The sequence below is a fragment of the Nicotiana attenuata genome, chromosome 10 (genome assembly GCF_001879085.1).
Source record: "Nicotiana attenuata strain UT chromosome 10, NIATTr2, whole genome shotgun sequence".
NCBI lineage: Eukaryota > Viridiplantae > Streptophyta > Magnoliopsida > Solanales > Solanaceae > Nicotiana > Nicotiana attenuata.
The window spans coordinates 49,603,634-49,629,453 of record NC_031998.1 but is presented as its reverse complement, the minus strand read 5'-3'; the positions used below and the strand labels follow the sequence as shown (position 1 = coordinate 49,629,453).

Here is a 25,820-nt window from a genome sequence, read left to right as displayed (position 1 = left end):
ATTTGTAAGCTCAATTCGTGATGCAATTTTATTTGTATTTTGTACAATATTTGCTGGAGATGAACTTATACGTTTGATCAGTGAAGATTTATATAACCACCCTAGCTTATTTAGAATTGAGATAGTGTTATTGTTGGGATATGGACTTAGCAATGTTGCAAGTAGGACTAGTTTGGTGCTATAACTTAAATCACAAGAAACCAAAAGACGGGGTAAGAAACTGCAGATCTAGATGTTAACACAAGAATGAAGTATTTATTTACATACAAATTTACAAGATATAACATTCGCGAGGACATTGGTGCAGAGGCCAAAGAATTACATCCATTTACTTCAACTGGTCCCCAGATAACATTCGCCCGAACAAGTATCAAGTTCTGTCAGTTTAAGTACTGCCGGCAATTCTTTGAATTGCAGTAGCAGGGGATTTTCTTGCCTTCATCTTCATGGTTAAAGTTGTAGTCATATGTAATCTCTTCTCCAGGATAGATGTCTCTCTCGGCAAAAAATACTACCTGCATATTGATCAAGGTTTAGTATTTTAACTTCTAGTTTTAGTTATCAACATACTAATTATATGTTTAAATGGAAAACTGAGAAGCATAACTATGCAATGTAACAAAATATAAGTGAAAAGAAAAGTAGAATGAGATGCGTCTACCTTCTTCTCATTCCTCACAGAAATGATTCTGGCAACGCAATTTGGCTGGTAAAAGAAATTGGCAAAAGAAGAAAAACTGAGTCCATCGTGGATCGATCAAACTGACATCAATCTTTTATTTCTTTCTCTTGAAAGAAAGCATAAATTACATGAGAAGTATTAAAGCAGAGTGACCAAAATAATAACCAAAATTGATTTGCGAAAGAGTTGGAACTGTAACATAATTGGACATGAGAGCAACAGGACAATATTGCTACGGTAGACACTTACCATGCATGAATGGTTCACGAATCGAGCAATCCCTCCCTTTTGGGTTGCATCGACTATATGCTCTTGATCTATCCTAAAGAAGTAACAAGCACTCTTATACTGCAATTTCTTTCCTGACAGGTAATCTATTTCTCTTTTGTCAGCCACACGGAGCCCCACTATCTCACCCACATATTCGACGACCTAGAGGTAAAAAAAAAAAAAAAAAAAAGGAAAGTTAAATTTGCTGATGAGAAACATATAAATTCAGAGGAAGAGTGTGGACGCAGATGAGACCATTTCGCTTTGTGAAATAAACCTAGATGTGTAAAGACCAAGCGCGTGAATGCCAGATTTGTATACAACCAAACTCTTCCACCCTTTGGAGTGTTTATAGCGAGCATATTCCTTCTGGAAACATAAAGTGTAACAAAAAAGTAAGAACATCAGTAACTGAACTCAAAGCGCACAAGAACTTAAAAGCTACACACTTGACTTGTCAGTTGGACCACTATAGGGTTTAACGATTCAGCACAATGTGCCTTGTCAAGCAACCAACTGTTACTCAGACATACCCGATAATCATATTCAGCATCTTTAGGTGGAAGCCTTGAAACCTCTTTTCTAGATCGCTTTTGTCCAGTTATGTGAATCCAGGCATTTAGCTGCTCCTGGGCAACGAGGCATCCACCACCAGACTCAGAATACTGAGGAAAATTATACCGCACTCCTTCCTTTTTGCGACCCTTGTATCCCTGAAGGTAGAACAAGTCTTAGAAAATCTTTAATTCAGGAGTTCAGTACATCTAAACTATTATTAAGAAACAACAAACCTCAGTTCGAGCACAAGTAGAACCTCCTTCTCCTGGATGAATGCCTACAGTACCAACCAGATTTTTATTAGATATATGTCCCTTGAGCATTTAACCTGGTTCTGAAAATCATACCTTCAAGTTTCGACTCATAAAGGCCTCGTTTGTGAATCTCCTTGGACTTTGGCTTCTGTTGAGTTGGCAGAGAATCATCTGCAATATTACCAGTTTTTACAAGGCAATCATACCTTCTCTTCTCTAGAGAGTAGAATAAGCCAGCCCCTAGTTCACCTCCATGGCAATGATCCAATTCACCAGATGTCAAGAGATGACTTTTAGATTTTTTGGCAGTTACAACACGATGAGCATTGCAGCTCCCAACTTTCTTGAGATTACAAGATTTGTTCATGCATTGATGTTTCCCTTTTGTACTTGCCTTCCTGAATTTTACATAAGTCACTTTCGCGGTGTAGTTTCCAGAGAAGCTACACTTTGCCAATGAATCACAAATTTCTCTCAGAGAAACAAATTTAACTGGTTTTGATGGATTCCCGTTAGAAATTACACCATATTTCCCACACACTATAGGTCTTACTTCCCTTCTAGAAATCTTCTCATGCATCTCAGAAGACATAGAGGTATCTACCAAACTGCACTTAGCTACTGCTTCATCACCTAGATTAACTTCCCCATCTATCTGCCTAACAGGTGTTGCAGTATCCAACTTCGGCCTCTTTCTTCTTGGTAATTCGCAAGTTACAAAGGTATCATCATCGCCAACCTTCAAAAGATCTGACTGAGTACCAATAGTTTTTGCTTCATGGCATTTAACTTTGCTATTGCAAGAAAGAGTATTCAATGAACGCATTCTGAACCTCCTCTCTCTGAAACTTGGTTCTATGGAATATGCACATTCTTCTGCACTGCCATCATCAGATGGGAGGGCATTTTTTTTATACTTGCACGAATGACATTGTAGCCCAGCACCACACGTGCCCTCTGGATAGCCACAAGCAGAGTAGACGGCAGGAAATGTTGTATCCAACTTTCTCCACTTGGTTCTTTTTCTAATCACTTTATTGGATATATCAGCCATTTTCTGAATACTACGGCTCTTTTCCTGAATGCTGAAACTAGAATGGCTCTGCATTTTGTTCAATCTTAAGGAATCTCTTAGTCTAAGTTCGTCAATCAGACTACGAGAACAATTATCAGCAAACCTTTTGGATGACCCTGCATCTATGGGGTTGAATTCGCAAACAACACCGAAAAACTCTGCACTTTGTTCACTGCACTGCACATCATTAGATGACCAGCATCTGTCGATTCCTGATCCTTCATCTACCACAGCATTACTTGCCGTAGTATTTTGACCATCAGCACTAGAGAAATATTTGTCATGAATCACAGCAGATACCTCAGTAACAAGAGGCGTAGATCCTCCAGATGAAACATTGGACATTTCTGGCTCCTTTAGACATTCAACATTTTGAAAAGCTACATCACAATTGGGTATTTTTCCACCAGCATCTGCACTTTGTCCCCTCAATTTTTCATTCACGTTCAGGAAACTTGTTGTCTGTTCCTTACATGTCAGACTAACTGCTCCTGTCACTTTTTGGGGAACATCTCTCCATTGAGAAGAGTGACACTCCATTTTGTTTATCTTATGCCCCATTAAATTACTATTTTGTTCCAAAGAGGCCACATTCTCCAAGGGAAATTTCTGACTGTCATTCAACTTACAAGCAAATAAATTCTTCCTAATGCAGCCAGAAATTCCTCTCTCTTCTATCTGAGTAGTATGCGGAGGTTCACAAATGAAACGATGTTTTTCAAGGGAAGTGTCTGGCTGAACAGCACAGCTACAGCGGTAAGACATAAACGAATCTGGTACCACCTGAAAGCATTTTGCTTGCTCAACTGATGGAGTATTATTGCTTTCAGAATCTCCACATCTAAGCTCATGTAAAATCAAGAAATCAATCAGCACGAAAATTTGAAGGATGAAGATAAGAATAAGATCAACTCAAATGCACGAAAACAGACATGAGCATTGAAAGAACAACAGAAACTGATTCTCATTGTTACAGTTATAGTTCTCAAATTACTTTTAATTGATACAGTAAACTCAATTTCCCGAACCCCCCCTACCTAGGAATCCAACAGTAGTCCTTTTCCATTTTGTTCCTTAAGTGACTCAAAACCCAACTTTTTGGTTAGAAATGGAGGGTCTTTACCAATAAGCTTTCCCTTGTATATGGTTCTCAAATAACTTGAAGGATATATTATATGGGCCTCTCTCTAGATTGCATCATTTTTTCTGAAAAGGTAAGTTATATATTAAAAAGAGGAACAGCTTGGCACCAAGATGGTGCTAACATAGTACAAATATCAGAAACCCCTCTGTACAAAACCAAAAAGAATGATTCATACTGTGGAAGTCCTATCCTTGTAAAGATACAATGAAATCTATCATGCTATCATCACCATCCTTTACATGCTGTAGATTACACCAAAAAGCCAAAAGCATACACATTTGTATTTAAGCTCTTGTATACTATCAATCTTCCCTTCGAAGCATCTGGCATTCCTTTCCTTCCATAAAACTAGATTGCGTCATTCAAGGATCCTCCTTTCTACTTTGAAGTAAAAGTAGAAATATTTCCAATAGACAACGGGTTCATAAATAATTTGCATCACTCCAACCACTACCTTAAGGTTTTGGATTGGATGTGCTCAAGTTCTTTCATATGATTTAAGAACAGATAGAGTTCTACAGTGCAAGTCTCACTGTAGTGCATCAGCAAGAGTATTTCCATGTGCTTGGCGCGAGAAGAAAAAGGTCAGGGTCACACATAAGCGGAGGAGGGCATGCTACAGACCTAATAAGATTAATCGAAGTCTCCTCTCCGACATTTCGATTTTAAGATGTGTTTACATAATTCAACAGGGTATCAGAGCTAAAGTTTAGAAAGCTTATATGTCCACATTAAAGTTTACATGTAAACTCCAGAGTTGGATTACACGTGCTGGTTGTTGATTTATATAAAGTTCACATCATATCCCAGTGCTTAATGATTTTTGGACAAGTAATATCATTGCTTTATGATTTTTGGTTAGATAATCATATTCTTTTAGATTTCATTTTGGAGAATGTAACTAAATTGCTCCCAGAAGGCCCATATCAATTCTTTTTTTATTTTTTACTTTTTGACATAAATGAATTTGGTGCCACCTGATAGCATTTTGCTTGCTGGTTCTCAACAAAGATTTCCAATCATCTAGACTGGTTGGAATATCATGACCTCTCGAGATAGAGAAAGGAAGATCCATATTTATTACTTGTAGTCCTCAAACTTCATTAACTTCAAGATTCTTTTGACGTATGCTTTCCAAAGTTAAAGTCATAAATAGGGGTGGCAAAACAGGGCCAAACCCATGTAACCCGCCCAAGTATTAATGGGTTTGGTTAGAGTGATTTTGTTGATGGGCTGATTTGGGCTAGCCCAAAGTAACCCATGAAAAACCATTAGCCCAAATTGACCCATGATAGTGCCCAACTATGACCCATGTAAGTGCACAAAATTTTCTCTTCAAGCTGGACATATGTGAACCTTCACTGATGCTCAATCAAATAAAGATATGAGTAATTACTCGTCTAGAAAGGTGAATTTTGATTTACAATCTCATGATGAAATAGAATTATTTTATATGGTCAAAACATTTGTTCATTCTATAAATCACATTGCAGATCAATCATACTCTTTAGAATATTTAAAAATAAAATAGCAATTAATTTAATCTTAAAAGTGAAAGAATAGATCTCACATATTATTATCTTTGAAAAGTTTCATTTTTAGAAAACAAAATATTAGTTCGACGTGAAATCAAAATGAAAAATGGAAAAAATTAGTTGGGACCATCAACTTACCGTACTACTGCGACATAAATGATTGAATTAGTATTATTCACAAAAATTTACCTTGCAAATTAAATGATTCTATAAAATTTCCATTTATTTTTTATCAATTACAATAATTATCAAGGTAAATACTACCATACCTAATAAATCGAATTAGTTGTGATCTTAGTCACAGGAAGAGATGGTGTCTTAGAAAAAGAAAATTCAAAATAAAAGAGAATAGATATGAAAAAAGAGAAGATTTCTCATGACATTGGTTGTCATACAAGAAAAAATAAAAGGATATTAAATGTAAAAATAATGGGCCAAGTTGGGCGGGTTGGGCTACAACCCATTGTTTAGCCCATATTGACCCAACCCATTTCAGCCCAAGTAACATTTGGGCAGGGTCGGGCAATGACCCATTTATTAGCTCAACCCATTTTAACCCGCCCAATTGCAGCCCAACCCGCCCATTAGCCACCACTAGTCATAAACACTGGTCAAGATTTTTAATTTTTTGAAACCTAAACACTAGTCAATTACCCTTGTTCCGTACAATTTTAAAGATACATTACCAACAAACTATTTGGGAAAACAACATTTTGCATTTTTTTTAAATAGTGGCATCCCAGCCAGCTTGAGTGCACCTCCCACCAACACAGGTACTAGGTGACTTTGTCAACTAGGGCTTAGGCGGATGGGAAGAAATCACTTAGTGTTTTTTGTCTTTGTTTGAATTTGAACCCTAGTCTCCAAGGTTTGCACCCCACTTCATTGACCATGTTAAATAGTTAATCATGTATAGTGTCCCACATCGGGAAGTAGATACCTATTATTATGTAATCACTGTATATAAATAGGGCGTTGTACAACACTTCAGAAAATCAAAAAGATTTTTCTCTCGTGCATTCTCACATGGCATCAGAGCATTAGTGAGAAACCTATCGTTGTGCATCATTCCAGCGACATCCGAGAAGAAAGACCTCGTTGCCGTGCAATTTTATGGCAACTTAGAAGGCTATCCGTAAGCAAATCACTTACTGTTGGTGCTGTGCAAAAAACCAACACCACGACAAAAATCTTTAGGCTCCGGCAACCAAACCCCAGTCAACCCACCGGAAAACACACGCCCACGCGCCCTCACGCACCGAAAAAGAAAGAAACTTTCCGGGAAGATCTGACCCACGTGCGGCGTGTGGGCCCTATTCCGGCCAGATTTTGAAATAGTTCCAGTTGAACAGTCGGATTGCCTAGTAATCCCGAATCTACCCATACCTTTTTCTTTTTATTCCGATCACTTTGAGATTTTCCGGCAACTACGCTAACTTTTTGCCTTTTCGGCGGCTACGGTGATTTTTCCGACGAAACTTCTTTTGGACAGGTTACTCAGGAGGTTATTCCGAGTCTTTTCATTCAAGTTTAAATCAAAATCCGACCATTTTTATATTTTTCCGATGTGAACAGTGATTTTTCGGGCATAAACAGTAATTTCCAGAAAAATTCTGCTTTTTCCGGCGCAACATTATAATGGCATTCGTATCAGAAGCCTTTAACTCACACTCCGTTGGATCTAATTCATTAAATCCAATCCAGATGGTTTCTTTACCGGATTATATTAAGTTCCTTCAGTACAAAGCATGTAAACAAACATCTTTAGGGATAGCTTCCATTGTTCAAACAGATAGTAGCATGACTTGTGTCTCCCAATCTTCAACCTCTGAGTCTTGGGTCATTGATTCAGGTGCATCTGATCATATTTCTGGTAACAAATCTCTTTTCATTACTATTTCATGTTCTCAATCTCTCCTAACAGTTACAATGGCCAACGGGTCTCAAACCATGGCAACTAGAATAGGTCAAGCAAGTCCACTTCCTTTCTTACCTTTAGATTTAGTTCTTTATGTTCCCGGTAGTCCTTTTAATCTCATAACCGTTAGTCGCTTAGCCAAATCACTTAAATGCTCTGTTTTATTTCTTGATGACCTTGATTTTATACACGAACGCAGTACGGGGCGGATCATCGGTACCGGGCGTGAATCAGATGACATTATTACCTTATCCTTGCAAAATCACATGGACTCACATCTTGTCTTCCTTCAACAACTTGTCCTGTTACCGATTCACTAGATTTATTACATAAACGGTTGGGACATCCCATTTTGTCAAAACTTCAGAAAATGGTACATGGTTTATCTCACTTATCCACTCTAGAGTGTGAGTTATGTCAGCTCGGTAAGCATACCCGCTCCCATTTCCCTCGGCGTCTTGATAATCGAGCAGAGTCACCTTTTACTTTAGTCCATTCAGATGATTGGGGTCCTAGTCGGGTCAGTTCTACCTTGGGATTCCGCTACTTTGTCAGTTTCATTGATGATTATTGTGCACTTGGATATTTTTTATGAAAAATCGATCTGAGTTATTTTCTATTTGCCAGACCTTCCACGCTAAAATTCAAAATCAATTTGGGGTTTCTATCCGCACATTTCGTAGTGATAATGCCCTAGAGTATTTGTCTTCCCCATTTCATCAGTTTATGAACTCTCATGGGATTATTCATCAAACATCTTGTCTGTACACATCTCAACAAAATGAGGTAGCTATAAGAAAGAATAGACATCTTACTGAAACTGCTCGTACAATCTCATGTTCCGTTGCGTTTTTTTTTTTTTTGGGGGGGGGGGGGGGGGTGGGGGGGGTGGGGAATGCACTTCTTACATCTTGCTATCTTATTAATCGTATGCCATCTTCAGCTATCCAGAATCAAGTTCCATTCTATGTCCTGTTTCTCCACTTACCTTTGTTCTCTCTTCCATCCCGTGTCTTTGGAAGTGATTGTTTTGTTCATAATCTTACTCCAGGAAAAGAGCTCCTCGTGCTCTTAAGTGCGTGGGTATTAATGCTATTCTCCTGACCTCCAGCGATACCTTATGTCCGCTAATGTTACCCTCTTTGAAACCCAATCATACTTCACAGGTTCAGGTAATTACTTAGATATTTTTGAGGTGCTACCAATTTTATCTTTTGGAGATTCAGTCACTATCACCCATTCATCTTCCACTATAACTCCAGCTTCGCAGCTCCAGTTGCAGCTCCACCACCTATAGCTCTAGTCCACCACCTATAGCTCCAGTTCCTCCACCTAGTCCAGTTCAACCTTCTGCAGCTCAACCACTCTTGACTTTATCATCGTCGTCCACGTCCAGCATCAAGCCAAGGTGATTCACGTCCTACATCAGATTCTGCACCTATTGCGGACATTTCTCCTCTTAGTCAACCAATTGCACTCCGCAAAGGTGTACGATCCACACTTAATCCTAATCCCCATTATGTCGGTTTAAGTTATTATCGTCTGTTATCACCTCATTATGCTTTTATATCATCTTTGTCCACTGTTTCAATCCCTAAGTCTACAGGTGAGGCACTATCTCATCCAGGATGGCGACAGGCTATGATTGACGAGATGTTTGCTTTACATGCGAGTGGCACTTGGAGCTTGTTCCTCTTCCTTCAAGTAAGTCTACTGTTGGTTGTCGTTGGGTTTATGCAGTCAAAGATGCCCAGGTGGCTAGGTTGATCGGCTTAAGGCTCGTCTTATTGCAAAAGGATACACTCAGATTTTTGGGCTTGATTATAGTGACACTTTCTCTCCCGTGGCTAAAGTAGCATTTGTTCGTCTCTTTTTATCCATGGTTGTTGTACGCCATTAGCCTCTTTATCAAGACATTAAGAATGTTTTTCTCCACGGTGATCTTGAGGAAGAAGTTTATATGGAGCAACCACCTGATTTTGTTGCTCAGGGGGAGTCTAGTGGTCTTGTGTGCCGATTGCGCAGGTCACTATATGGTTTGAAACAGTCCCCTCGAGCCTGGTTTGGTAAGTTCAGCATAGTTATTCAAGAGTTCGACATGACTCGTAGTGAAGCTGATCACTCTGTGTTTTATCGGCATTCTGCTCCTAATTTGTTTATTTATCTGGTGGTTCATGTTGATGATATTGTTATTACTGGCAATGATCAGGATAGTATTACTAATCTGAAGCAGCATCTCTTTCCGCACTTCCAGACTAAGGATCTGGGCAGATTGAAGTATTTTCTAGGTATTGAGGTCGCTCAATCTAGCTCAAGTATTGTTATTTCACAGCAGAAGTATGCCTTAGACATTCTTGAGGAGACTAGAATGATGGGCTGCAGACCTGTTGACGCTTCTGCCTGGACAGGGGGAGCCTCCTAGAGATCTTACGAGATATAGGAGGTTGGTTGGTAAATTGAATTACCTCACAGTGACTAGACCTGACATTTCTTTTCCGGTGAGTGTTGTAAGTCAGTTTCTGGATTCTCCCTGTGATAGTCACTAGGATGCAGTTGTTTGCATTCTTCGGTATATAAAGTCAGCTCCAGACAAAAGATTACTATTCGAGGATCGAGGCCACGAGCAGATTGTTGGGTACACAGATGCTGATTGGGCAGTATCACCTTCTGATAGACGTTCTACGTCTGGATATTGTGTTCTAATAGGAGGTAATTTGGTCTCTTGGAAGAGCAAGAAACTGAATGTAGTTGCTCGATCTAGCGCCGAAGCCGAATATCGGGCCATGGCTATGGCAACGTGTGACTAATTTGGGTCAAGCAGTTGCTCAAGGAGTTAAAGTTCGGAGAAATAAGCAAGATGGAACTGGTGTTCCATGAGAGGACTAAACACATTGAGATCGACTGTCACTTTGTCAGAAAAAAGATACTCTCAGGAGATATTATTACAAAGTTTGTGAAGTCGAATGATTAGCTCGCAGATATTTTCACCAAGTCTCTTACTAGTTCTCGTATTAGTTACATCTGTAACATGCTCGGTACATATGATTTATATGCACCGGCTTGAGGAGGAGTGTTAAGTAGTTAACCATGTATAGTGTCCCACATCGGGAAGTAGATACCTATTATTATGTTATCACTGTATATAAATAGGGCGTTGTACAACACTTTAGAAAATTAATAAGATTTTTCTATCGCGCATTCTCACAGACCACTAGACAAAACCCTTGGATGCTTTTTGCATCTTATCTTCGTCATCTTTTAAAAGGAAATAACCTGATACTGCATTAAGACAAATTAGTATATCTGGAACTACTTCAGAAAATACTCTATACTACCTCTACCCAACTTAGGTGACCTTATTGGTTTAAACATGCTTATTAAGATGACATCAGAGTATTGCAGTAAAGAGAGAAGTGGATACCAGAGACAATGTTATTTATGAAAAGTTAGAAACTTTCCTAAAATCCAAGTGGTCCCGTAGTATTTTTTCTGTTCAATATTATTGGAAGACGTATTGAAACACCTTCATATTTACTTAAGTTATAATCTGGGGACAACCCAAAAGGAAAAGGAAGTTATTTGGGAGAGAGGGAGTAGTACATACTGAATCTCTGTATACAACAAATTAAATATGTTCCAGGGTGACTCAGGCCAAGAGCAAAGTTATAACCTAACATCAACACTAACAGACAGAATTGATTACAAACCATGGAAAAGCAAGGTTACAGAAAACGTTTCAAGAGAGTTACCTAAGGTACGGCCAGTGAACTGCAGTATAATCAGTGGAAAGCTGACAGTGCAATTCTTTGTCTTGAGCATGCAGAGATCCTCCATGTGAGAGAGCTGAAAAATTGCAACCTTCAAGCAGATCTGTATGGACATAAACTTCCTCTTCATTACAATAACAAATCAAACAAGATACAAAGAATAACTGAAACAGAAACAGCAGTGCTTTACCAGTGTTAGGAGCTATAAGTTGACTATGTTTTCCCATGTAATCACTAACCCCAGGGAAGGCAGATACTGCTGCAGTCTTAGACGCAAGTGGCGTATTTGCGACATTGGGTTCATATACCTGGTTTATGGATGTTGGCGCTTTGCCAAAGGGATTCCTGCATAGCACATGCTCTTTGGTGGCTGTGGTAGAGGAACTGACAGGCACCGGAGTAGGAAATTCCAACCCCTGATGCAAGGTTTGCATTTTTGGATTCTCAGTGAGTTCAATCGGCCTTCCATTCAAGCTCTCTCTGCTAGAAGATTGTAGAGTTCGATTTCCAATCAGATTTGAACTTGATAATGGAAACCCCAACGTGACTGCCTGAGATGGTGGAGCTGCTCTAGAGTCCATTGATTTACAGACAGATCTGATACTACCATTATCAAAGGTTCCATTATGGGAAATTAAGGATGTCTTCCCATACAAATTAAGGGTGTTCTGAGCATCAGGCATGTCCATCATCATACCATAGGGCTTGCACGAGTAAAGGTTCTTCTCATGTAAGGCCAAGCAATTGCTATGACCAATCCCTTCTACAACTCTCTTAACAGTCGTTTTATTTTCATAATACTTGGAGTAGAATCCAAAGTTTAATTCAGTGGCACCATGTAAATTAGCAATATTGTTGGCCACACCTTTATCACTGTACCCATGTCCAAAGGCACATGAAGTGTCAACTTTAAATTCCTTATTAGTCATATTACCTCTAGCACAATGAAAATCAGTTTGGTCGCACTTTAGAGTAAGGGATTTACACTGAGGTTCTCCAGGTGGAATATGACTTATATTAACCATATTTTTGGCAGCTTCAGAGTATGGTATTCCTTCTGAAGGATCCTTGAAGCGTGCTTGAAGCATAGGAAAGATTGAATCTCTCGTTCTGGATTCACCTGTTGCATTGTGGAGTCCATAGGCAGAGTTGACAAGGTCCAGCTGGCCCTTTCCACTTCTTGGACTCAAATTCAACACATGAAAATTTGACCTGCTTTCTTTCACTGGACGTGATTCAACTGCTGCATGACACTGACAGGTATAAACTTAAAGGGATATCAAGAACTAGAGGAATAAATCCACAAATAAAAACAGACCTTTATGCATAAGGGTCTCTGGAAACAATGATTGTTGATACTCCATTGGTTTGACAGTGGGATGATACTCAAAAGATTGTTGAGCTGAAGTTCCAAACTTTTTGCTTTGCTGGGATGGATGCCCAAGTCTCAACTCAATACTTGAGGAGATACTACTCCCATCCATTTGCATTAGTGAACTGTTGATACCAAGAGGTTTTGAAAATTTGAGATCTGGAAGAGAGTTGAAGGTATTTGTGTCCTTAGAGTTTGAACCAATATAAGCTGAAATGAATGAAGAACCATTCTGTGGGTCTCGTATCCCATCTAAGTTTGACAATGTCGGACGCTGAGGGTTCTTTGAGATAAACATATTGTTCCATGACTGTCCAGCTCCACTTGAAGCTCCAAATGCACGAGACTGCTCAGCATTTGGAGATAAATTGGGAAGGGATGGATAAAACTCTCTCAAACCAGTACTCACTGGAAATACTTCAGGCCAGTCCCATCCACCATGATCGTCAGGAGCCCTAATCTAAATTAGGATAGAAAGATCACCATTCATGGCTCTTGTGCTTCCAATGGATCCGGAACCTAAATGTGGTTCTTTTGGACTCAAAGCACTTTTTTAAGTGTAAAAAAAAGTTACATTTCTATATAAAACTCGGTAAACAACCGCGTTTTATATAAAACACTTTAGCAAACAGCGTTTTACATAGTAGCTGAAAAGACAACTATATAAAGCGCGGTTCAATACCGCGTTTTAAATAAAACGCAGTATTAAACCGCGTTTTAAATAAAACGCAGTATTAAACCGCGTTTTACATGTTTAGTGGGCCCACCAATAACTCTTCTGCGCTTAACTGACATAACAATAATTCAAATATGTAAAACGCCCTTTTAAACCGCGTTTTACTTCCAAAAATTTAACCCCCCGGATAGGGCATTGCCTTATATAAAGGCACTAAGGGTTTTGTGAATTATCATTCAGAAATACTCCAACTTCGTGATAAATTTTTCTTGTTAAATTCTCAAGCTTTTTTCATAATGTCTGAAGACCGAAAAGTAAGGTTTCTTTATATTTGGGGGGGGGGGGGGGGGGGGTTGAGGTTGTGGTGGCGAATAACTCAGTGAGCTATAGTTTATCTCCACAAAGTCATGTTAAGTTGCTACTTATAATGGAGTGCGATAGACTGGTATCGTTGTTATGCAATAAAATGAGATTGAGCAAACGTTCGGTGAATCTTAAAATAACCGGAAGATATCCGTATTCTGTGACTCTGCAAGGGGTTACTTGTTATGCTGAGTTTAACATCAAAGGCGATGAAACTCTGAAAGATTTTTTGGGGACTCCGGATGAATATTTATTGTGATAAAATTGTTGGAAATGTACATCAAGGCTGAAGACGTTCGCAATAATGAGGATGCGGAAAGCAGGGATAACCCTCAATCATCGGGTGGTTATTCTGGAGCAGTTTTAGCCCAACAGGTTCCGGCCGAAAGAGTTTGGCCGGATCTAAACTTATCTTCGCGGGCGAACGAGGAGCGACGAAATAATTTCTCTCCTACTTTACATAATCCACAAGACGACTGGTAAACTTTAATTTTCCTTTGTGTTACGATGTTTATTTTTTGTTGAATTGAATTTGTATTAACACTCATATATTCCACATGGGGTACCGTCCGGATATGAATTTTACAAGTTATGATCCCACGCCCAGTTGGAATATGCGTAGTTTTGGCGTGTTGGATCACGGTGATCCATCCGAGAGTCATCACCAACACGAAAATGTCCATCATGGAATGTCAACACAGTACGACTTGTAAGTGAAGTGATATAGCTATACGTAAAGTATTTATCAATTTGAGTAGCTTATCATTTTGTTGTTTGAACAGTGAAAACGAGCAACTTGATAGTCCTGACCTCACTCAATTGCTCGTAGACGACGTATTTACTCGTGATTTGGCAGATGCGCAGAGTTAGGAAGATAATAGTGATTATGCCAACAATGCCGATAAGTTTGGAGATAACACACCCTTCTCTGACGAGGGTGATGATGAGGAGGAAGCGAATGTCGAACCTGAGCTGACAAGGGAGCATGCTCCTCCACCTCCCGTTAGACCAAGAGTGTACGAGTCCCACGTGCCGTTTCATTCAAGGCATATTCCCTACCTTGATAATTTGCCAAGTATGTCGTATGTGGATGCCCTCACAAGGGATCTTGACGAAATACGGTCAGCAATGTGGGATGAGTCTAGACCAACGGTGCCGGCAAAGGGCATGTATTTTCCCGATAAAGCTCGCCTACCAGGACTTGTAAAATGTACAGCGTAAGAGATTGTCGTGAGATGATAGTATGGGAGTCAACTCCGAAGGTATACAAGGTTATATGCCGTAGATACTTTATGGGTTGTAACTGGATGCTGCGTGCGAGCAAGAAAGAAACAGGGTTGTGAAAAGTGGGTAAATATATTAGCACCCACGTTTGTGAAATGGACACATACAATGAAAATCACTTCAACTTGGATGTTGACTTGATTTCTCGTCTTGATTCCGCACTTAGAAGTGTCCATTAGGTACAAGATCAAAGAGTGTATTACATCCGTCCACCAGGAATATGGGTGTACTATTACCAAAAGAAAGGCATATCTCGGGCACAAACGTGCATTTGAAATTATTTATAGTGATTGGGATAAGTCATTTTCATCTCTACCCAAGTACATGGCCGCACTAAAACACTTTAACCCCGGGACTGTTGTTGAATGGAAGCATGAGCGGAGTCCAGGAATACCGGAATATATATTCAGATACGTGTTCTGGACATTTAAACCAGCAATTGATGGTTTTGTGCATTGTAGTCCGGTAATTTCCATAGACGGTACTCATGTCTATGGAAAGTATCATATTAAGCTGTTGATCGCCGTTGCAGCAGATGCTAATGACAAATATTTCCACTAACTTTTGCCATTTGTGCCAATGAAAGCGAAGAGATGTGGACGCTATTTTTGAACCACTTGAATCAGCACGTTGTCAAACAACGTTCAGGTATTTGTCTAATATCTGATCGGCATGGTGGTGTTTTAAGTTCTGTACAGCATTTGCCTGAATAGCAGGAACCCTATGCATACCACCGTTACTGTGTGAGGCACCTGAAGGCCAATTTCCAGAAGAAATATCCCAACAAGGACTTGCATGATTTAATGTGGATGGCTGCAACTGAGCACCAACAGTGCAAATTCAGGAGGCGCATGGAATCGATCCGGCAGTTAGACGAAAGAGCCTATAATTGGTTGATGCGACATGAGCTTCACAAGTGGACATTGCATGCTGATGGTGGCAGGTGATGGGGAGCCCTGACTACAAATGTGTCGGAGTCATTCAACGGGTTATTGAAGTCTGCACGTGGATTGCTTGTCACTGCCATGGTCCGGATGACATTCAAACAGATGGCGGAGAGGTTTGTTGAAAGGCATAAAGCTGCATCGGAATTGATGGAAAAGGGTGTTGAATTTATGCCAATACCGATGAGAAGATTTGAGAAATACAGGAGGCGAGCAAATTGGCATTCATATTTACAATATGATCACGATCGGGGTGTTTTTGAAGTTCGCACCGCTATCCGTCAACACCGGGGGAATAATTTGCACACCATAAATGAAGCCAGCAGGTTGTGTTCATGTGGGAAATGGACCATCTACCACATGCCGTGCTCACATGCCATGAAGTGCTTTCAACAAACAGGTTTAGGGGCAACCATCTATGTTGATAGGCAATACAGTGTTGCTGCATACGTAAACACATATAGCGGGCAGTTGCAGCCAGTGGGTGCTGAGCATTATTGGCCGTCGGAACCATTTAAAATGTTGTGTAACAAGGACTATTTGCGCAAGCTACAAGTGCAAAAGAGAACGCGTATACGGAACCAAATGGATGTTGGTGATACCGTTTATGCGCGTAAATGTGGCATATGCTCGCAAACAGGACACGACCGTCGTAAATGTCCTTCAGCTGGTTTGGGTGGCGGGGGTAATCCAACTCCTGGTGCAAGTTCGTCTAATGTACCCAACTATCAAGGATACACCTAGTGTTTTGTTTTCGTAATGTTTTTTGTAATAAGTGTCTGTACTTGTTTATGTTGCAAGATGTATCAAATAAAATTATGTTTCCACAACCTTGTTATATCTTATTGATATTTAACTTTTTTCAGTTGAGTAAATTAATGAATTTCTCCCTCCCGTTATGCAATCAAAAATAGTATTGGATTAAAAAACGGAAAATTTTAGCATTCACTTTCGAGTTTCACTCTAAAATTATTAGAAAACTACACTGTCAGAGGAGAAAGTTGTTTGATAAATAAGGGAATATATATAGCGCGGGTAAGCTGTTTAAGACAACACACAAAACGTAGTATTTATTCGCGCTATACATATTGACACAACACGTAGTATTTAACCGCGCTATATATAGCATGTTAAATATTTTTTTCTGAAACGAAACAGCTTTTTTGCAGTCGGGCAGCTTTTCAAAACGACAAGACAACACACATAACGCAGTATTCAACCGCGCTATATATATTCACACATAACGTAGTATTTAACCGCGCTATGCTATGCGTGTTAAAGATTCCGTCGGATACAAAACAGCTTTACTTCAGGCGAGCAGCTTTTTCAGTTCGACAAGACAACACACATAACGTAGTATTGAACCGCGCTATATATATATATATATATACATAACGTAGTATTTAACCGCGATATGCTATGCCTGTCCCTATATATATAGTCACATACTCAAAACATAAAACACACTCACATACTCAAACCCTAAAGACATAAAACACACTCGCATACTCAAACCCTAAACTATGGATGCATCTTCCTCTACCAAACGAGCCCTATCTTACTCTTCTACTAGCAGTGATGCCCTATCTTACTCTTCTACTAACAGTGATAATGAAGAAGAGAATCCTCCAATATTTGAAGTGGTTATGACTGATTCATGCGTCGACGACAACGATCTGGTAAATTATTATGTCCATTAAACTTTATTTCTTTAACATAAAATACTTTTGTTTCTTATACATTAACTCCAGAAAATATATATACATCAGTATTATATATCTTTATTCAGTTTCATATTTTCCGAAACTTAATAGTAATGCTTTTTTTTAAAGTATATTCCAAGAAAAATCTGCAAGCATCTTCCTCCAACATTAGAACACGCATTTCTTCACCATCGTGGCAAAGAGTGGTATGTAAATATGAGCGTTGGTGATCAAAGAAGGTTCAAGGTAGGCTGGAGACTTTTTGTGTTGGAGAATTTTATCAGGCGAGGTTTCGTCATCAAATTTATGTTGGTTGATGTTTCACCACTGGGTGCTATCTTCAAATGTTCAAGTGAAGAGAGACGGATATCCTATTTGTACTAATCCGTTTTTTACTTTTCTACTAGGATGTGTTTGTGTTGATTTATCCTTTTATTATCTTTTATTTTCATGTATGTTGCTTTAGTTATGGTTGTTGTGCTTTTTTCTCTTGAAGTATTATGTTATGAAATTTAAATCTTCATATTGGTCTTCTTTACTAACACCAATAAGTTGAATGTTGGAACTATCATATCATCATCCCAATTCAAAAGGTCATGTTCCAACCGCGCTATATATATTCACACAAAATGTAGTATTTAACCGCGCTATATATGGCGTGTTAAAGATTCTTTCTGAAACAAAATAGCTTTTTCGCAGTCGGGCAGCTTTTCAGAACGACAAGACAACACACAAAATGCAGTATTTAACCGCGCTATATATATTCACTTATTTATCAAACAACTTCCTCATCTGACAGTGTAGTTTTCTAATAATTTTAGAGTGAAACTCGAAAGTGAACGTTAAAATTTTTCGTTTTTTAATCCAATGCTATTTTTGATTACATGAACGGGAGGGAGAAAATCATTAATTTACTCAACTGAAAAAAGTTAAATATCAATAAGATGTAACAAGGATGTGGAAACATAATTTTATTTGATACATCTTGCAGCATAAACAAGTACAGACATTTATTACAAAAAACATTACGAAAACAAAACATTAGGTGTATTCTTGATAGTTTGGTACATTAGACGAACTTGCACCAGGAGCTGGATTACCACCGCCACCCAAACCAGCTGAAGGACATTTACGACGGTCGTGTCCTGTTTGCGAGCATATGCCACATTTACGCGCATAAACGGTATCACCAACATCCATTTGGTTCCGTATACGCGTTCTCTTTTGCACTTGTAGCTTGCGCAAATAGTCCTTGTTACACAACATTTTAAATGGTTCCGGCGGCCAATAATGCTCAGCACCCACTGGCTGCAACTGCCCGCTATATGTGTTTACGTATGCAGCAACACTGTATTGCCTATCAACATAGATGGTTGCCCCTAAACCTGTTTGTTGAAAGCACTTCATGGCATGTGAGCACGGCATGTGGTAGATGGTCCATTTCCCACATGAACACAACCTGCTGGCTTCATTTACGGTGTGCAAATTATTCCCCCGGTGCTGACGAATAGCGGTGCGAACTTCAAAAACACCCCGATCGTGATCATATTGTAAATATGAATGCCAATTTGCTTGCCTCCTGTATTTCTCAAATCTTCTCATCGGTATTGGCATAAATTCAACACCCTTTTCCATCAATTCCGATGCAGCTTTATGCCTTTCAACAAACCTCTCCGCCATCTGTTTGAATGTCATCCGGACCATGGCACCGACAGGCAATCCACGTGTAGATTTCAATAACACGTTGAATGACTCCGACACATTTGTAGTCAGGGCTCCCCATCGTCTGCCACCAGCAGCATGCAATGTCCACTTGTGAAGCTCATGTCGCATCAACCAATTATAGGCTCTTTCGTCTAACTGCCGGATCGATTCCATGCGCCTCCTGAATTTGCACTGCTGGTGCTCAATTGCAACCATCCACATTAAATCATGGAAGTCCTTGTTGGGATATTTCTTTTGGAAATTGGCCTTCAGGTGCCTCACACAGTAACGGTGGTATGCATAGGGTTCCTGCCATTCAGGCAAACGCTGTACAGAACTTAAAACACCACCATGCCGATTAGATATTAGACAAATACCTGAACGTTGTTTGACAACGTGCTGATTCAAGTGGTTCAAAAATAGCGTCCACGTCTCTTCGCTTTCATTGGCACAAATGGCAAAAGCTAGTGGAAATATTTGTCCATTAGCATCTACTGCAACGGCGATCAACAGCTTAATATGATACTTTCCATAGACATGAGTACCGTCTATGGAAATTACCAGACGACAATGCACAAAACCATCAATTGCTGGTTTAAATGCCCAGAACACGTATCTGAATATATATTCCGGTATTCCTAGACTCCGCTCATGCTTCCATTCAACAATAGTCCCGGGGTTAAAGTGTTTCAGTGCGGCCATGTACCTGGGTAGAGATGAAAATGACTTATCCCAGTCACTATAAATAATTTCAAATGCACGTCTGCGCCCGAGATATGCCTTTCTTTTGGTAATAGTACGCCCATATTCCTGGTGGACGGATGTAATACACTCTTTGATATTGTACCTAATGGACACTTCCAAGTGCGGAATCAAGACAAGAGAGATCAAGTCAACATCCAAGTTGAAATGATTCTCATTGTATGTGTCCATTTCATAAACGTGGGTGCTAATATATTTACCCACTTTCCACAACCCTGTTTCCTTCTTGCTCGCACGCAGCATCCAGTTACAACCCATAAAGTATCTACGGCATATGACCTTGTATACCTTCGGAGTTGACTCCCATACTATCATCTCACGACAATCTCTTACGCTGTACATTTTACAAGTCCTGGATAGGCGAGCTTTATCGGGAAAATACATGCCCTTAGCCGGCACCGTTGGTCTAGACTCATCCCACATTGCTGACCGTATTTCGTCAAGATCCCTTGAGAGGGCATCCACATACGACATACTTGGCAAATTATCAAGGTAGGGAATATACCTTGAATGAAACGGCACGTGGGACTCGTACACTCTTGGTCTAACGGGAGGTGGAGGAGCATGCTCCGTTGTCAGCTCAGGTTCGACATTCGCTTCCTCCTCATCATCACCCTCGTCAGAGAAGGGTGTGTCATCTCCAAACTTATCTGCATTGTTGTCATAATCACTATTATCTTCCTAACTCTGCGCATCTGCCAAATCACGAGTAAATACGTCGTCTACGGGCAACTGAGTGAGGTCAAGACTATCAAGTTGCTCGTTTTCACTGCACAAACAACAAAATGATAAGTTACTCAAATTGATAAATACTTTACATATAGCTATATCACTTCACTTATAAGTCGTACTGTGTTGACATTCCATGATGGACATTTTCCAGTTGCTGAGGACTCCCGGATGGACCACCGTGATCCAACATGCCAAAACTACGCATATTCCAACTGGGCGTGGGGTCATAACTTGTAAAATTCATATCCGGACGGTATCGCATGTGGAATATATGAGTGTTAATACAAATTCAATTCAACAAAAAATAAACATCGTAACACAAAGGAAAATTAAAGTTTACCAGTCGTCTTGTGGATTATGTAAAGTAGGAGCGAAATTATTTCGTCGCTCCTCGTTCGCCCGTGGAGATAAGTTTAGATCCGGCCAAACTCTTTCAGCCGGAACCTGTTGGGCTAAAACTGCTCCAGAATAACCACCCGATGATTGAGGGTTATCCCTACTTTGCGTAACCTCATTATTGCGAACATCTTCAGCCTTGACGTACATTTCCAACAATTTTATCACAATAAATTCCCTGTATCATCCGGAGTCCCCAAAAAATCTCTTAGAGTTTCATCGTCTTCGATGTTAAACTCAGCATAACAAGCAACCCCTTGCAGAGTCACAGAATACGGATATCTTCCGATTATTTTAAGATTCACCGAACGTTTGCTCAATCTCATTTTATTGCATAACAACGATACCAGTCTATCGTAGTCCATTGTAAGTGGCAACTTAACATGACTCGGTGGAGATAAACTATAGCTCACTGAGTTATTCGCCACCACGACCTCACTCCCCCCCCAACCTAATATAAAGAAACCCTTACTTTTCGCTCTTCAGACATTATGAAAAAAGCTTGAGAATTTAACAAGAAGAAAAATTTATCACGAAGTTGGAATATTTCTGAATGATAATTTCTCAAAACCCAGCACCTTTATATAAGGCAATGCCCAATCCGGGGGTCAAATTTTTGGAAGTAAAACACGATTTAAAAGGGCATTTTACATATTTGAATTATTGTTATGTCAGTTAAGCGCGGAAGAGTTATTGGTGGGCCCACTAAACATGTAAAACGCGGTTTAATACTGCGTTTTCTTTTAAAACGCGGTAGTGAATCACGCTTTATATAGTTGTCTTTTCAGCTACTATGTAAAACGCTGTTTGCTAAAGCGTTTTATATAAAACGCGGTTTACTTCAGGGTTTTATATAAAACGCGGTTGTTTACCGCGTTTTACCTTAAAGGGGCCCAAACGGCCGTTAAGGTAAAACGCTGTTCATAACCGCGTTTTATATAGAAATGTAACTTTTCCAAAAGAACCACATTTACGTTCCGGACTCCATTAACAAGTACTTTAAATCAATAGACATAATAAAATAGAAAAGCTAGGTTCTTAAAGTCTGCTGTAAATAAACTAAACAGAACAAAATAAACAATTTAGTGCATGCAACCCTAGACATAGTGGTCTAGCTTGCATCTGTGTCGCGCATGTATGCTAAAACTACAATGCATATAAGCTTTCAAAAGTAGGTGCACCATAGTCAGACCATCATAGCAGGCAGAGAATATTTTATCAGGATCTGAAATCCAGTAGTTCATAAAAAGATGTTCTTGTAGCTTTTTTTCATCAAATATATAGATAGCTACTAACATATAATTTAAGTGGACAGCATATAGTCAAGCAAAGAAATAAATGGAAGGTTTTCTAAGTTGACTGTACCAAGGTCACCATATAGAGTGATTCTAATGAATTGCAAATTGCCCTTCTACCTTCCCAAAGATGATAAGAAAGCAATTTGGAACGCAAAATTTAGTGATCCAAATTATTATCCTTCTCCTTCACAACTTTGCAGCAACTTTCTGTTTCCAAATTCTCCTTCAATCAATCAATTATGCCTTAATGCCAATTAGCTCCTAGATCTCCTTAGAAAAGTTTCTATCAAGGTTTCTAAAGCAATTGAAGATATGATCAAAAGATGACAACCCGAGCAGACTATGTTTCCCATTAAATAGCAAACGCAAAGTCCTGACCATTCCATGAACCACAAAATTGATCACATACCAGGTAACATTGAAATGGACCCCCTCCCACAGTTATATCATGAACATAACCTAAATTGATTACACAAATACAAAAACATTTCGAAGAATAGCTACCAAAAAATAAATAATGGCACGGATTTTGAGGCATAGAAGAAATAGATGTTAGATACCTCACATATTCCTTACCCCTAGTTCTTGGAAGAAGACCTTCCGCCAATGAGCTATGGTTACACCACTGTCCATACGAACAGCATTCCCAGGATTAACATCAGATAAACCAGAATGCTGCACAAAAGATAAAACTTCAAACAGTTATAAGAAAAAGTCTTTAACTTAAGTAATAAACAAAAGAAAGATATGGAAATATCAAGTACTCCAACCGAAGTGCCTTTCCTTCCAAAGACTGCTGAAGCAAAAAAAAAGGAGATTTCAGAAATAACTACCTCACAGAACCTAGAAACAGACATATGTGAACTATGGCACAAGCAAATAACTCCAAGAAGACCAGTATTCCTGAGAACCAGGTATCCACCTGCATTCAAAGACCAAGATACTAATTAGAACATATAAACATAGTATTGATGAAAAGTCAAACTAACTAGTGGGTTACTCACTTAAGCCCAAACAGAACACACGGGGATAGCTGCTCAGAGCTGGAGACAACTGCCCAGAAGATCCTGTTTCCAGAAAAACCTTTCTAGATGTCAGAATATCAGGTATGTCATTAAACTTCATGGCACTATTTGGGATTGATTCTGCATCGGAAGCCCCTCTAGGAAAAAAATGCTTTAGTTTCTCATTGCCAACATAATGGGATGGAGCAGTTTGCTTAGCCATTTCATGTCTTGGATGGTTTATTACAACAGTTGATTTAAGAGTATCTCCAGCTTTTAACTTGTGGCTGCTAAAATATTGTGACAATTCAACAGCAGGTACGAGCACTGGTCCATTCGTAGAAGCAGATCCATTGGCATTGTTACGATTTATTGGCTTTTCATTCAGCGTGAAGACTGATTTTAAATTTGATGATTGCTGAAACTCCCCTTGTAAAGAGGGCAGTGGATCAGAAAGAAAAGATATGAATGAACCACTGAACTCAGCGGGACTAGAGTTATCCACAATTGAATTTGAAGTCCACGGAAGAGTAGACTGCTGTACTATTCCATTTCCCAGTGACACTGAATCTTGAGGAATGCTCGAGCAAAAATTTTGACCTGCATTAGGAAACTACAGTAGGGGGTAGGCAGTGAGAAGGACAAATTAAATAAAAAAAAAATGAGAAGAATCTACAAGATCCAGTATAACAAAAAAAAATCATGGTAATAATTGTCCAGTACAACAAAGATAGAAGCCACTTGGAAAGGGAAAGCCTCAAACAACAAGGAAAGACAATGTTTGATAGGCATGTATATTTTGTGCACCTACAGCTGATGGAAATTTTTTGCTACAAAACAGTGGCTCACACGACATCTAATTACAGCACCCAGAAAGAAACCCTTTAGTGACATTGACTATCTGAGCATCACTCATAGCATAGTTGCTTTCATTGATCAAAAAACCAAAATAAGCCTCTGAAGAATTTCATCTAATTTATCTACATTACACAAATATATTCCCAATGCTTTCTGTAGTTTTCGGAACATTCATTTTCCATAGAAAACCTTTCTGAGTCTAGTTTCTCCACTTAGAAAAGCCACTTCATTATGATGCAAAGGAGGTGCCAGCTATTTAACTATGTAAGAATCGGTGACCCAAACTACAAACCTAGTCTTTAACTCATCCAAAATACAATTTACAACCTCCAGTAGGCTTTAACTCATCCAAAGACACTCTTCCTTTGATGCAATAGCAATACAATTCTCTCCATTTTCTATTTCAATAAAATGAAAACGTAATATGTGGCACACACTTGTTTCATATTAACTCTAAAAGATGTAGATATCTCTCACTGCTCATGTCAAATCTAGACAAAAATGCTAAATTTGTTACAAGGTCTTTGTTCTAAACTCATCATGTAATTCAAGGAGTAAAAACGCGGGCTTTTTACTTTTGGTAATTAAAGGAAGGCTTTCTTCATATCTTCCAAAGATTTGCACCATAAAATCTAATTTGCTCAATCTGGACTACACCCCCTATGTACTCTACTCGTCTAGTTACATGCATTTTTCAGGAAATGGTAAGATTCATAAACAATAAATACAAATTACAAAAAGCTAATTAACCCATCACGTTCACCACATTTTCCTCCAAAGGTACATGCATTTCAGAAATAAGCTAAATTTAACATGCAGGCAAGAAAAACGCAAAGAAATTATAATTATCAACCTAAATAGAAAAAAGAAAAACCTGAGAATGGGAATCCGGGAGTGAAGAAGAAACAAGTGGTGGAGACGTTGACTGCCACATTGACCCACATTTCCTCTGCCAACAATTATCCATCTCTTTAACCCTTTAAAACCCTATCCTTTCTCCATCAAAAACTTCTCATAAAAAAATAGTTCAACAAATTAAACCCATGTTCTAATCAAAACCAAATCCAAATAAAAAATCACACTTCTCAGTAATTAAAAAAAAATATCAAATTCAACCCAGTAAATGTGTAGAAAATATTAAAAATTCACGACACAGAAATAGTAGTATTATCTGTGTATAAAGAAAGGGCACTAATGATGGGGGAATTTCAAGAAGAGGACGGTAGTGGCCTCTTTGGCCAAGCTTCTTTTTGGCCAAAATACTTTTTCTTTTTTGCCAAAAATTGAGTTGTTTTGCCAAGATTTTAGAAGTAAAAAAAATGATTTTGAGGAGAAGCAGTAGAATTTTTGGAGAAGCACCAAAAGCACTTGGTTCTCTCCAAAAGCAATTTTTTATAGTTTGGCCAAACACTAATTGCTGCTCAGAAGTGTTTTTCAAACTAATTAACCAAACGCAAACTGCTTCTCACCAAAATTACTTTTGAGAAAAACACTTTTTAAAAAAAACACTTCTCAAAATAA

At 39.0% G+C, this 25,820-nt stretch overlaps 1 protein-coding gene across 2 annotated transcripts; it reads right to left on the bottom strand.

Moving 5' to 3' along the window:
• Positions 171-25,626, bottom strand: LOC109233498. Of its 2 annotated transcripts, none has more exons than XM_019399383.1 (14): positions 25,174-25,626; positions 23,442-24,054; positions 23,271-23,359; positions 23,014-23,112; positions 12,522-13,035; positions 11,394-12,446; positions 11,186-11,306; positions 1,858-3,680; positions 1,744-1,787; positions 1,486-1,665; positions 1,208-1,321; positions 932-1,114; positions 662-706; positions 171-515 (listed from the first exon to the last, which is right to left on the bottom strand). In XM_019399383.1, the coding sequence occupies exons 1-14, from the start codon at positions 25,264-25,266 to the stop codon at positions 381-383; spliced, it is 5,106 nt and encodes a 1,701-aa protein (XP_019254928.1). In that variant the 5' UTR covers positions 25,267-25,626; the 3' UTR covers positions 171-380. The 2 variants fall into 2 exon arrangements, with proteins under 2 accessions (XP_019254928.1, XP_019254929.1); XM_019399384.1 differs by having other exon boundaries at positions 11,394-12,443.